Here is a 14,681-nt window from a genome sequence, read left to right on the forward strand (position 1 = left end):
ACAATTAAATAATTAAATAAAAAATTTAATTAAATAAAAAACTCAATTTGGAATTTTTTTTCAATTTAATTTTGTTATTGTTTTTTAAAATTTATTTGGGTTAATAATTTTTTTTTTTTTTCAAGTTTTATTATTTCCGACTACAAATAACGCAATATTTATTTTACCCAAAAACAGCACAAAATCATATTACACAAACCAATAGTTAATAACATATTCGTTAACTACGCAAATATTTACGAACAAAAAATAATTACACAAAATATCTACAAATCTGAAGGGCGTCCCTGCGAATCACGAGGTACCGTCCCAGGCGTGTTCTCGCCAACCGGCGATTGCTGCGCAAGGAATGGTGTAGCGAGCAAAGATATAGCGACAGTGGAGTGCTGGCTCAGCTGTCTTCCAACAGGCAACAACGTACCAACCGTTGTCGAATTACCTGCAAATAATATAGACAATTAAAGTATATAATATTACTTGCAAAATTAAAGGGGTAATGAAAACAAATTGAAATTAATTTTGTCCTATACAAAATTTAAATCATACCTGCAGATGTACTACTAATAGACGACGTACTACCTACGTGTGCAGGTGAAGACTGAGTACCAAGACATGGTGCTGATACTCCCATGGAGGACATGAAGACCTCAAACTGTCGCATGCGCTGCTCCATGGCGTCGAACTGTTGCACGCGCTGCTCCAACCGGTCATTCCTCACTCGCTCAACCTGTAGCTCCGCTTGGATCTCTTCCATCTTCCGAGCGTGTTCGGCCCAATCCCGAGACGTGCCCTGAGATGGTCCCCCCTGTGACCGAGGCCTATATGAGAAACATGTCTCCCGAACAGGTGTAACGTTCGGCCCAACCTGCCGAACCCTCCCTGCACACTCAGGCCTCCCAACCACCTGTTCGTAAGCGTCGTTCGATGCCCAACACACCGTGTCTGCGGAGACGCTTTGCGTGACGGCTGGATCACTGGATAAACTCTGCGTCATCCTCTCCTGTACGTCGTCAACATGAAAAACTCATATATTGAATAATGACATATCACACATAATTTAAAAATATTAGTAAATTAAATCAGTAGCATACGCATAGGACCCGTGTACGTTCGTTCACGTAAGTGCCGTCCTTCCTTGTGTGAGTCTTCACGAACGAGGTGGCGCGAGTGGGGGGCGTGCCAAATGTACATGTCTGTCGTCATGCAGTTGACATATATAACAAACAGATAGCGATAAAAATAGTATAAAGAAAAAGAAAAACAATTAGCAACAAATATTAAAAACATAAACATATATTTTTTTCATACCTCCTCGTGATTAAATCTAGCATAACTTTTAGATCCCGTACAATGGGGAAGGTCATTCTGCTCCCGCAGCCTCTTCATCCGTTCAGAGGTTGCCTACGCATTGAACATGAAAATAAAAATGTAAGCATTGACACACTTAAATTTAAACTAAAATTAAATGAACTGTTATTAAAAAACCACAACATTTTTTTGCCCTACATACCCTTTTATGCTCAGTGCACCAATCGCTCAGCAGAAACTCTACATCTGCTGCTTCATACTGCGCAAAAAAATTGTCCGGCATTCTCGCACGGATACTCTCGGGCGTGTCACTGTCTCCAATACATAGTTTGGTTTTGAATCTCGACTTCCACGAGCGGTGCTTACGGCCAATATCATTCCACGCCTCCTGTTGTGCCGTGCGCTCGTCTACTGATACAGGTAGATAGAACTCCCCCTGCACATTCAATCAAAGCATTATAGGTTTAAAAACTTCAAGAAAAACATTAATCTCAAGTTTAATTCAAATAAATAATTAAATTATATTTATAAACATACCATCAGCGCGTCCCACATTGCCTGCTTAATCTGCTTATTTACCCTCGCCCATTTGTCACGCATGTGTATATAGGACCCACTCCTGATCAGCTTGCCCTCAGCCCGCCGAAAACGATTGCAGGCTTGTCCTACAGGTTGTATAACAGCATTGTACTGCAATACAACCTTCTTTCCCCTCGGGAGCACCCAGTTTCTCTCTGGGTCCTTAATCACCTCATAATATATGGTTCCGTCTGGATTGTACCCTAATGAAAAAAATATTCAACATTTAATTGGTTAACACTAAAAAACATATATATATATATAAACAAATTGTAATCAAATAGTTATTTTTTTTCCAAACAAAAAATAAAATTTTTGGTAACATAATATGAGTTTTAAGTATGTTTAAATATGTACTTACCCACCAACCGAATATGACCAATCTCTATGTGCTGGGTCGCTGGGTCGCCTGCAACCTCCTCGCCAACCCCTCCGGCTGGTGGAGGCTGCTGATCATCATCTGAATCTATATCCTAGGGGCTACCGGGGGCCAACTGATCGGTACCCAACATCGCAACGTCCTCCTCATGGGTACTCTGGCTCCCCCCCAGATCTGGCATCTGACTCTCACCGGAAAATGGCACCTAGCTCTCACCATATAAAGGCATCTGGCTCTCTACATGCCCTGGGCCCTGACTCACCCCTGATGTTGGCATCTGTCTCGCTCCCAAAATCTGGCCCTGCATCGCAGCCTGTGCCGGTATCTGTCCTAACCCCACAGCCGGCATCTGCATCTCCTCGGTCTGTGACAGTGGAAACTACCATCCTGCGTCTCACTATCAGGGTTACACGTCGACGGTACACTATATGTATACGGAAAGTACAGCGCATAACCCTGTGGCCCCATCCCCTCGCGCACCCACCATCGATAGGCGTTACCCAATTGGGTGAACCCTATCTGAGATAATGTCGGCAGCTCCGACAATGGAGAGCTGCAAGGTCCAGCTGTGCTGGTCTGCCTGTGATCTGACGTGGGCACAGCCACCGTACCCGGCAACAATGGTCTATAAGCCCTGTCTGGGTGGTATGGCCACGCCGCAGTATATAATGCCGTCGAATTAGTGGGCGTGGTCATGGGGGGCACGGGTGGGCAAGGTGCCCGATATGCATAAGGAGGGAGTCTCTGGTCCATCAATACCTGCGAACAAATCTAGACAAATTAATTAGAATTTGTATTTTATATATTTTTAATGAATATGCAAATTATACATATAAATTTATGCAAATAATAAAAATTTGTATTGAATTCAAGCGAATTGTACAAACAATATATACTCACAACAAATATATCAATCATTGTATCACGGGAATTTCAATCGGATCAATGTCAGGCCTGTTGTACTCGAATTCATCATTCGTATCGGGTAGGTCATCAGTGGCTAGTACGAGCGGCACGCACTCATGGTAGGTTGTACCATCCTCATTACTTCCTTCCCCCTGGCCAACGTCGTACACGTTGCGCGGTTTGGTCCTAACCGCACAAACCCAATTTGGGTTCATTCCATCTTCGACGTAGAATACTTGATCTACCTGAGATGTAAGCACGTACGGCTCGTCCTGAACCAGTTCTCCCCTGTGGACGAGGTGATTGAAGTTAACAAACACTAGGCCATACTCGTCTATTGTGAATCCTCTGTCCATCATTGGATCTGCCCAATTGCACTTAAATAAGACGTACGTAGTCCTGTCATAGTACTTGACCTCAACTATATCGGCTAACTGCCCGTAGTACGTTTCGCCTTCAACGGTTGGAACACATACGCCGCTGTTCTGAGTCCTCCTTCCCACATCATGGGCAAGCGTGCGAAACAATTTCCCATCTACCACGTACCTGTTGTACTTGACCGCTGTCTCCTTTAGCCCTCTACAACGCAAAACCAAGTTGTGGCCCAATTCCTCCCTACGTTGATAGGGTTTGTTAGGGTTTAGGGTTAGGGTTTTTTTTTTAGAAAGTGTAGGATTTTTTTTTTAGTGTTAGGGTTTTTTTTAGAAAGTGTAGGATTTTTTTTTTTTTAGGGTTTAGGGTTTAGGGTTTGTAAGGGTTTAGGGTTTAGGGTTTAGGGTTAAGATTTTATTTAAGAAAGTGTGGGACTTTTTTTTTTTTGGGTAAAGTGTTTAGGGTTAGGGTTTAAGGTTTTAGTTTTTTTTTAGAAAGTGTAGGATTTTTTTATAAGGGTTTAGGATTAGGGTTTAGGGTTTTGGTTTTTTTTTTTTTTTTTAGGGTTTAGGGTTTAGGGTTTTTTTAAAAAAAAAAGTGTAGGATTTTTTTTTTTAAGGGTTTAGGGTTTAGGGTTTGTTAGGGATTAGGGTTTAGGATTAAGGTTTGTTAGGGTTTAGGGTTTAGGGTTAGGGTTTGTTAGGGTTTAGGGTTAAGATTTTATTTAAGAAAGTGTAGGACTCTTTTTTTTTGGGTAAAGTGTTTAGGGTTAGGGTTTAAGGTTTTAGTTTTTTTTTAGAAAGTGTAGGATTTTTTTATAAGGGTTTAGGATTAGGGTTTTGGGTTTTGGTTTTTTTTTTAAAAAAAGTGTAGGATTTTTTTTTTTTTTTTAAGGGTTTAGGGTTAGGGTTTAGGGTTAGGGTTTAGGGTTTGTTAGGGTTTAGGGTTTAGGGTTTAGGGTTTGTTAGGGTTTAGGGTTTAGGGTTAGGGTATTTTTTTTAGAAAGTGTAGGATTTTTTTTTTTTTTTTTAAGGATCTAGGATTAGGGTTTAGGGTTTAGGGTTTTAGTTTTTTAGGGTTTAGGGTTTATAATTAGGGTTTTTGTTTTTAGTGTTAAGGTTTTTTTTTTAGAAAGTGTAGGATATTTTTTTTTGGGGGGGTTTAGGGTTTAGGATTTGTAAGGATTTAGAGTTTAGGGTTTTTTAGGGTTTAGGGTTTAGGGTTTAAGGTTTAGGGTTAGGGTTTTTTTTTAGAAAGTAGGATTTTTTTTTTTAGAGTTTAGGGTTTAGGATTTAGGGTTTAGGGTTTAGGGTAAGGGTTTTTTTTTAGAAAGTGTAGGATTTAGAGTTTATTTAAGGGTTTATTATTGTGTTGGTTTTATGGTTATGATTTTAGGATATAAAGTTTAGGGTTGGAGTTTAGGTATTTCTTAAAAAGTAGACGTTAAATTTTAATTTTTTCCTTTTTCATTCAAACCCATTTTTTTTTTTCATTTATTATTTTCAAAAGTGTCATCGTTGGTTTATAATGCTAAACTAATATCGAACATTGTTTGATTTTGTTTCACTAACAAAAAAACTCTGTAATCCATAATAACACATTCAAATATATATATATATATATATATATAAAACTGCTCAAATAAAAAATTAGGACAAAAAAAATTAAAAACAATAAAAACACAACATGGTAGAAAAGTACATGGCTTCCAAAAAAATAAAAATACATATAACCCTAAATGACACAAAAATACAAACACCTACACATAAAAATTATCAAATGTGTACTAACACAAAAATACATGCAGCATTGTTAAAAACAAAAACACAAAATATAGCAAAACTGAAATACCTAGTCCCTAAAAACCCAAAAAAAAAAAAAAAAAAAACAGAATTATAAGCATACAAATTACACTAATTCAGCAACATTGCAATAAAAAAAATAGAACACTGTCCAAAAATTATTACAATTATCAATCAAGAACAAATAAAAATTATTACAATATATATATAGTTAGTACAAATTTACATGTGAAAGAAAAAATGAAATACAACAAATAAGGGGCAAAATACTCACTGCCAAGCTGCCGGTTTGTGGATTTAGGGTTCCTTATATATATACCTGCATATTCAGACCAATTTGTGAAGAAAAAATAAGTTAGCAAATGTATATATATATGTTATCAACCGGCCACTGAACAAATCGAGAGAGATAAACACTGACCGGAGCAAATCAAGCTGACGGCTGTGCCAAGCTGCCGGAGAGACGTCCCAGTAGAGAGAGAAAGAGAGAGAGAGAGAGATCCAGTGTATATACACGTGAGAGAGAGGGAGGGTCGGTTGAGAGAGAGACAGTCGGTGAGAGAGAGAGGTCACCACGCCGGAGACAAGGCCGAGAGGCACTGGAACGGGCTGTCGCCGGCCGGCTGAGCTCGACAGAGAGAGAGAGATCGTATAGAATGGTGGAAGCTACCAATTTCTTTTATATAAATATATATTTAATTTAAATAATCTATTTTCTGTAAAAATTATTATATTTTTAAAAAATAAAATCTGTCTCCGTTTGGCCAGGTGGCGCGCGGGAGAACTCCCGCGCAGTACTTGGCCAAACAATTGGACACGTGTACGTAGTACACGTGCCCAATTGGAGACGTGTATGGAAATACACGTCTCAAAATGTTATTTTTTTTAATATTATAATTATATATAAAATATATTATATATTATATATTATAATTATATATAACATATTATATATATTTTATATAAACCCATGCAACCCTAAGTGTATGTACTACATGTACTGCATGTACACATTGCTAAACCCTAAGCCCTAAAACTAAAACATAAACTATAAATTAAAACTAAATATAAACCCTAAATTTAAACCATGACACTAAGTATAAGTATATATACTATACTACTCCTAACCCTATGTGTATATACTATATATAGCCATAAACCATAATCTTAAGTGTATGTTATATATATATATATATATATATATATATATATATATATATATATATAACTAAAAACCCTAACCCTAAATGTATATACTATATATATCTATAAACCCTAATCCCCTATACTATATATAGCTATAAACCCTAACTCTACGTGTATATATTATATATTATGTATAGCCATAAACTATAACTCTACGTGTATATACTATATATAGTTAGGGTTTACGTACTTATGAGTATACCATATATATATATATAGAACTCATCATATAAACCCTAATCATAAGTGTATGTATTTTATATAGCAAAAAACCATAACCCTAAGTGTATGTACTATATATAACAAAAAACCCTAACTCTAAGTGTATGTACTATATATAGCAAAAAACCCTAACCCTAACCCTAACCCTAAGTGTATATGGCTATATATATATCGTTACAATCTAATTATAATCAATCTACGATTTAATGTTATATTTAAAAGTGTACAATAATGACACGTGAAAATATATTGACATTATTATTCATAAAATGTAAAATGAATTAAATTATAACCCATAACCCTAAGTGTATACATTATATATACCTATAAAACCCCTAACCATAAGTATGTATATTATATATAGCGATAAACCCTAATCATAAGTATGTATGTTATATATAGCTATAAACTCTAACCCTAAGTATATATATATTATATATCTATATAGCTGTAAATCATAACCCTAAGTGTATATACTATATATAGCCATAAACCCTAACCCTAAGTGTATGTACTATATATAGCCATAAACCCTAAATGTATGTACTATATAAGGGACTAAACTATAAGTATTTAATTCATTATGTAGCGCGGAACCCTTAAAATAATTGCATATACTATATATAGCCATAAATAGCAAGGTTACTGTATATAGTTTCTAAACCATTTACATGCATGCATATCTATATATATAGTATTAATTATAGGTTTTTTTAACTTTGTTATGTTTTAAATTTTTTTTTTTGTTTCTAAACGTAGATTGGGGTACAAAACTAAACCCTAATTTGAACTATTTGGTTTAATTATATATATAGCACCAAATTTGTTTAATTATGCATATAGTACAATATGTAAATTAGGTTAGAGTTTACGTACTTATTAGTATACTATATATATATAAATAAGGAACCTAAAAAGCATAAATTTCAGGTATATAATTTACATATACCATATAGCATATAGCTTTCAAACCTAATTTATGTGTATAAGCTATGTACATCGTATTTTCACATATTTGTATGGTTAATAAGATAAGGAGTTTTTTTTTTTTTTTTTTAAAAAAAATTAACACAACATAATTTTTTTTTTTTAATATATATTTGGGAAAAACGTCCAATTGGGCACGTGTAATAATACACGTGTCCAATTGGACACGCGTATTAAATACACGCGTCCAATTAGACACGTGTATTTAATACTCGTGTCCAATTGGACACGTGTATTATTACACTTGTCCAATTGGACGCGTGTAATAATACACGTGTCCAATTGGACACGCGTATTAAATACACATGTCCAATTGGACACGAGTATTAAATACACACGTCCAATTGTGAAGATGGTATAATTAGACACGTGTCTCATAAGACACGTGTCAAATTGGACGCATGTCTACAGTAACCGGTACTGTAGACACGCGTCCAATTGTGAGTATTTTTGTAGTGTGTTAAGTGTATTTCCACACTTAATTGATGGGTTGCATCTATCCCATTTATAACTTCTAGGGGTTAAGTGTATTATGTGTATACCCCCACTTAATAGTTGGGTTCCTACATGCATTCATACATTATCATATTTTATATTTTTTCCAAAACAAAAACTCAACCGCTTTTCAAAAATCATTTTCTTTGAAACCTCATTTTCTATTTAACACATATATAAGATATCTCGAAAATATATTCATAGATGTCATTAAAATAGCAAGGCTCAAATAAATCATACATATGATGCTTTTGTAAAGTATTGGGGCTGACTACTATTCAACCCCATCCGGAGGGAAGACAAGCCCGTCCGGATGCGATCTAACATTACCAACAATTTTTCTATACGTGTTCGATCGTCCCGACAGACTACCTCAGCATCCGAACGGAATCACGTTAGCACACACCAACACTCTCCTCCACCTGTCCTTATCACCACATGGTGCATCCCTAGCCATGCTTTGCTAGCGGCGTCTGGACAGAACCTCCCTGTGCTTTTGTCTAGGTCTAGTGAGCCTTTAGATTTGATTTTTACAGACATTTGGGGTTCGGGCCCCATTGTGTCCAATATTAGTTTTAGCTATTTTCTTTCTATTGTTGACATCTTTAGTAAATTTACACAATTATTTCCAGTAAATTGTAAACTTGATGTTCAACGTATATCTGTCCATTTTGAAATCCATGTTGAGCGTATGTTGGATAAGAAAATTAAATCCATTCAGAATAATTAGGGTGGTGAATATCGTCGCATACATTTACTTTATAAATCTCAATGTATTCATCAGCACCTAACATGTCCATATGCCCATCATAAAATGGGTGTGTCGAACTCATACATAAACCTATATAATGTGGGAACCTGTCTTTCCCTTTTGACCTAGGGCCATGTAATTCTTAAATATTAGGGTAATGCTTTCAAACGACTTGCTACATTATAAACTATCTTCCGACTCTTGTGCTTCACAACCAATCTCCCAATGCAGCCCTTTTTGGCACAATGCCTTACTACAATTTTCAAAAATATTTAGCTGTGATTGTTGGCCCTATTTGTGGCCTTATAACTCTAACAAAATGGATTTTTAGTCCAATCCATGCATATCTTAGCTTAGAGGTTTTCTCAAAGGGTTATAAAGGTCTTGACCTAAATTGGCCTTATAACTCTAATAGCATATATGTGTGATTGTATATTGTCCGATTATATATACACATTTATATTTGCTTTGTATTTGACTATGGTGTGAGTAAGAGAATTCTCACACTAAAGAATACGCTTGAATTCCGAAAGAGCTCCGCTTCAATACGAATGTAATCTTGCCATATTAGCAATTTACTTGAAAAAAAATTAAAAAAATAAAATAAAAATAAACAATTGCTAAGATCATGAAATTGTTTGAAAGCTACGTATATAAGGATATTTCTGTTACAATATAAATTAATTAAATGATTAAATTCATTTCTTCCTATTAACTTAAGCTTTTGAGATAAATGATAGTTTAACATGTTATCATAGCAGAAATCTTGAACTCATCTTTCTTTCTCACATCTTTCTTCATCCTCATCTTTTGAAAATCAACAATTAAATTTAAAGGATCCATATAGGTAAAACCTAATGTGTGGATCTTACAGATTCAATGGTTAATTTTTAAAAATGAAAAATACAAAAAAGATAAGAGAATACTAAATAGCATTTCTCTAATCGATCTAAATAATTAAATAAATTCATTCATTCATATGAGGTTAAATTTTAAGAATAAATAATAATTTAACAATTTATTAGAACAACCAAGTCTTTGCCCCCTATCAAGAAGTGTATATCCCTCAATAAACAAATAAAATTAGAGGAAAAAAACAAACAAACAAATCAAATCAAATCAAAAAAAGAAAAAAGTACTTCTTCTTGAATTTAAAAGTAATCAAACCGGTGATGTGTTTTTTTTAATAAAGTTAACTCTATTTGTTTAGGCTTTTGAAAAATAAGTCTCCCAATCCAATTTTTCCAAAATCTGATCATTTATAGACGTAACGTTCATGAACCCTAATTATGCTGCTAACTTATATAATAGCCTTATAAAATTTGTTTAATCAAGGATCTACAAATTAATCATGATAAGTCCTTTCTTTTACAAGTATCTAAGTACATCTAAACATATCTCAACCCAACTATATTAAGATACAGACATTTTCAAACCTTTATGAAATATGAGTATCTAAGCACAATTAAGCTTAATGCCTTTAAAACATTTATGCAATCTATCTGTAACCATATACATACGTGCTGTTCCATTCAACCTTGTAGGCATATTGACACGTCTAGCATGAAAACTCATCAATGCATTCTAGCTTTAACAGTATACATATGTGTTGTTCTATTCAACCTAATATGCATACTGATATATCTAGCCATGAGAACAAGTTAAACAACTCCCGACGACTTCTAGGATATCCTTTCGTACACATACATAAAGCCCATGGCAGGAGCTTACAATTGACTCCTTCCAAGGGCTTGTCTTCCATAACATCATTAACATTACATTCACAGCATTGAGGGCTTGCCCTCATGGACTTGTCCATTAGTGTGATGCTGGAGACATGCTCGATTCTTACATATCTTATGCATTTCACTCACACCATGCTCAAAACATCATATATTTACTTTTCATGATTACACTTTTAATACACAACTTTCTCATAAAACATGAACACTTCAACAAGTCATTTTCTCAATCACAAATCACATAATTTATATTTCAACCCTAGCACACATTAAAACTCAACAAATTATTGCTCAAAACATTTTTTTCATAATTATTTCTTAAACTTCATCATACATCAACATAATTGAAAATATTCAAATCATCCAAAACAGATATCATTAAACTACCATCGATTCGAATCAAAACAATTATATCATTTCATTATTATAAAATACTCAAAGTGTAGAAATTTTTCTCAATAAGTAGAATACTCATAATGGCTGTGCGGATAATAGGCTCAACTTACGGATTCCTAGACCACAACTTGCAATGCAACACTGTATCAATACATTGCACCACATATTAGCATTTTCTAACACTAAATTTTTCAAAAGCTCTTGAAAAACCTAGAGAAATATGAGAGAGGGGCAAGATGCGTGAAAAATGACCTGAAAATGACTTATTTTCAGTTTATATCGCATGGGGTCCGGACACGGTAAGTGGCCGTCTGGACACGCATGTTTAAGAGTTGCAGAATTTACATTCTATAACTCCTGTCCGGACACAACCCACATACAATGAATTTTCACTATTTGGAACTCCTCTTCTGTCCCTGTCCTATGCCCTTCCGGACACGACTTCTCGAAACTGATTTTAACGCTTTTTCTAAGCGATTTCAAGGTGCTTTCCTGCCATTTTACTAAATCTAATTTACATTTTAAATACTCAAATAATGTCTTGGACATTACACCTCACCTCACGATTCTCTGCATCAAAGCCCACAAAAGACCCCCCCGGATCGCTCGGCCTCCTGTGCAAAGCATTCTTTAACCATCGAGCCCCATCTATTTTCGGTTATAAGTGTTTGCAGCTCCATGGTATCTGTTGTGGCAATAGGGTGAAAGGCATCATCTTCCTATGCTAGTCCAGAACACCTATCTCCTACGTTTATTCCTGCAGCGGTGGATGATAACTCCTTATCGACTAGGTGGGGAGGCTTAGGTGCCAGCGAGCCAACCCCAACAAAGGCTCTTGGATGCTGACACCATCTCCCATTTTCTCTGTTGTCGACATTCTAAGTTCATTAGGGTCGGAGGCGTTGAAGCGTCATCCTTCGGGCCTTGCCCGCCCGTCAAAGGAGCTGGACTTAATCACATACGTCGCAAGCTTGCTAAGAGGAACAAGGATCAAAGGAGTAAGAGCACTAGCAGCAGCTTCCCAACCATTTTTTCTATATTTAGGGAACAAAACCACTTTTTGTTTCCCTAAAAAAAAAACACCCCACAATAGATTCCCTTAACTTTCCCTATATCAATTAAATACTTTTTTTTACTCTTATTTTATTCTTTTTTTTCTCTTTCTTACTTTTTTGTACCAACCAACTCTCAACTAACTCCCAACCAACCCTTCATATCTTTGTTTTTATGTTCATTAAACTTTTAAATGACCATTTAAATTGTTTGATCAAAATAGCTGGGAATGAGATTTTTTTTTTCAAGGGAAGGTTCTAGGAAGGTGGGTTGATTTATTGTGGATGATACCCAACACAGGTGAAAGTTGCAAGTAAAGCATGGTAGGGAGATTTGTTGAGAGATTCCACCAGCTTAAAATGACGAATAGGAAAATGCAAGAAATCCAACATCTGATCCAAAACATGGTTTTTCACTTTTTCCCTTCCCTTGAAGCTGGTACGAAGAGAGCTAGAAATCCTTGCAACATTTAATAGTAATTAAATTGCACCAGCTTCTTGTTGCCAACTACCATCAACTGCTATCAATTGTGCGTACTCCACAGCTGTGAAAAGTGAAAACGTGTGTATATGCTTCCTACATTTATAGCCATTAAACTAGTTGGCAGTTGGCAGTTCGCAATGGTGGTTGTGAATTAAATTTATATTTACGGTTTGTAGTTGCAACATGAAACACAATCGAACCTGAGTGTTCAAGAACAAATTTAAATAGACCAATTGCCTTATTGTTTTCCATCCATTTCACAACCAAGCATTTTGTGTTCTTTCAATTTAAATAGATTCATTGCCTCACTGATTTTAATCCATTTCAATACCCTTTCCTCTATGGATCATATTCTTAAACTCGATAGCCTTCAATATGATTCTTCCTCCGATGATGAGTTGGAAATAATTTCAACTTTTGCTATGATAAAAGAATGATTGGAAGCCGAAGTTGGATCAAGATCATGACATGTTTTTGGTCGACGTCGCAATACTATTTGGCGTAATTCTTTGCAAGGCCAAGAAAACCTATTCCGCGATTATTTTGCGGAATCGGTGGTATATCCTCCCAACAAATTTTGAAGGAGGTTTCGTATGCGTCGTGACCTTTTTATGTGCATTAACGACGCAACAATATCTCATGACAGATATTTTGTCCAAGAAAGAAATGCTGCTGGAAAGCTCGGACATTCTTCTCTGCAAAAGATGACTGCTGCAATTAGGATGCTCGGTTATGGAGTAACTATAGATTTGATGGATGAATACTTATGGATTGGAGAAAGGACCGCAATGGATAGCTTTATACATTTTGTTAAAGCGGTAGTTTCAATTTTTTATGCCGAGTACTTGAGGTCGCCAAACTCAGAAGACATTGCTAGATTGCTAGCAATTGGTGAAAGTCGTGGATTTCCAGGGATGTTGGGAAGCATCGATTGCATACATTGGAAGTGGAAGAATTGTCCAAATGCTTGGAGAGGTATGTATTCTGGTCATATCCGTGAACCTACAATTATTTTGGAAGCCGTGGCGTCCCATGATCTTTGGATATGGCACGCATTTTTTGGGTTACCAAGGTCTCATAATGATATAAATGTGTTAGAGCGATCTGATGTATTTGCCAATCTAGCTGAAAGGCGTGCTCCTCCGGTCAACTACTCAGTCAATGGTCATGATTATACAATGGGATACTATCTAGCCGATGGAATATATCCTTCATGGGCAACATTCGTAAAAACAATTCATGCTCCACAAGGAAACAAGAGAAAAAATTTTGTTGCAGCTCAAGAGTCGGTAAGAAAGGACGTAGAGCGAGCGTTTGGAGTGCTTCAAGCACGATTTGCAATTGTGCGTAGACCTGCACGGTTATACCAACCTGAACTTCTTAAAGATATTATGATGGCGTGCATAATATTGCATAACATGATCGTTGAGGATGAACGAGATTTATATCTTGGAGCAGACGAATTCAATTATGAGCAAATCAATGATATTCCACTCGAACCACCATCACACGAACTTACAAATGAAATTGTGGAGTTCATGCAAAATCGTCATCATATTAAAGATCAAGAAACACATTTGCAACTTCAATCAGACCTCATTGAGCTTTTATGGCAAATACATAGTCAATCGTAAGAAATTGTTCTCTCTAAAATTTGGTATCATGTTATTTAGTTTGGTATCATGTCATCTATCTATGAGTTCAGTTTGAGAACTATAAAATTGCTATGCCTTCCCTTAATTGCAGTTGCTATTTCTCCGGACAAGCCCATCTCAATTAACTAGAATCCTTAGTTGTATCTTTCTGGAATGGCAGCTATTCATTTTTGGTGTGTGTCATCAATCATTTTTGGTGGGTTAGTGTTTGATAATTTTTGTTGATTGAATTGGTTATTTGTCATTGCAAAAAAGAGTAACTTTGATTCAATAACCATTGAGTTGAACAATGCACCCTCTGTTGCACACACTGTTGCTCATGTTTTTGCACTCTATAAAATTCTG

General features: G+C 35.7%; 1 protein-coding gene across 1 annotated transcript; it reads left to right on the top strand.

Annotated features, from left to right (window-relative positions):
- Nucleotides 1-13,274: 13,274 nt before the first annotated feature.
- Nucleotides 13,275-14,315, top strand: LOC133854659 (uncharacterized). Its single transcript, XM_062290940.1, has one exon. The coding sequence runs from the start codon at nt 13,275-13,277 to the stop codon at nt 14,313-14,315; it is 1,041 nt and encodes a 346-aa protein (XP_062146924.1).
- Nucleotides 14,316-14,681: the final 366 nt, after the last annotated feature.

The sequence above is a fragment of the Alnus glutinosa genome, chromosome 1 (genome assembly GCF_958979055.1).
Source record: "Alnus glutinosa chromosome 1, dhAlnGlut1.1, whole genome shotgun sequence".
Lineage (NCBI taxonomy): Eukaryota > Viridiplantae > Streptophyta > Magnoliopsida > Fagales > Betulaceae > Alnus > Alnus glutinosa.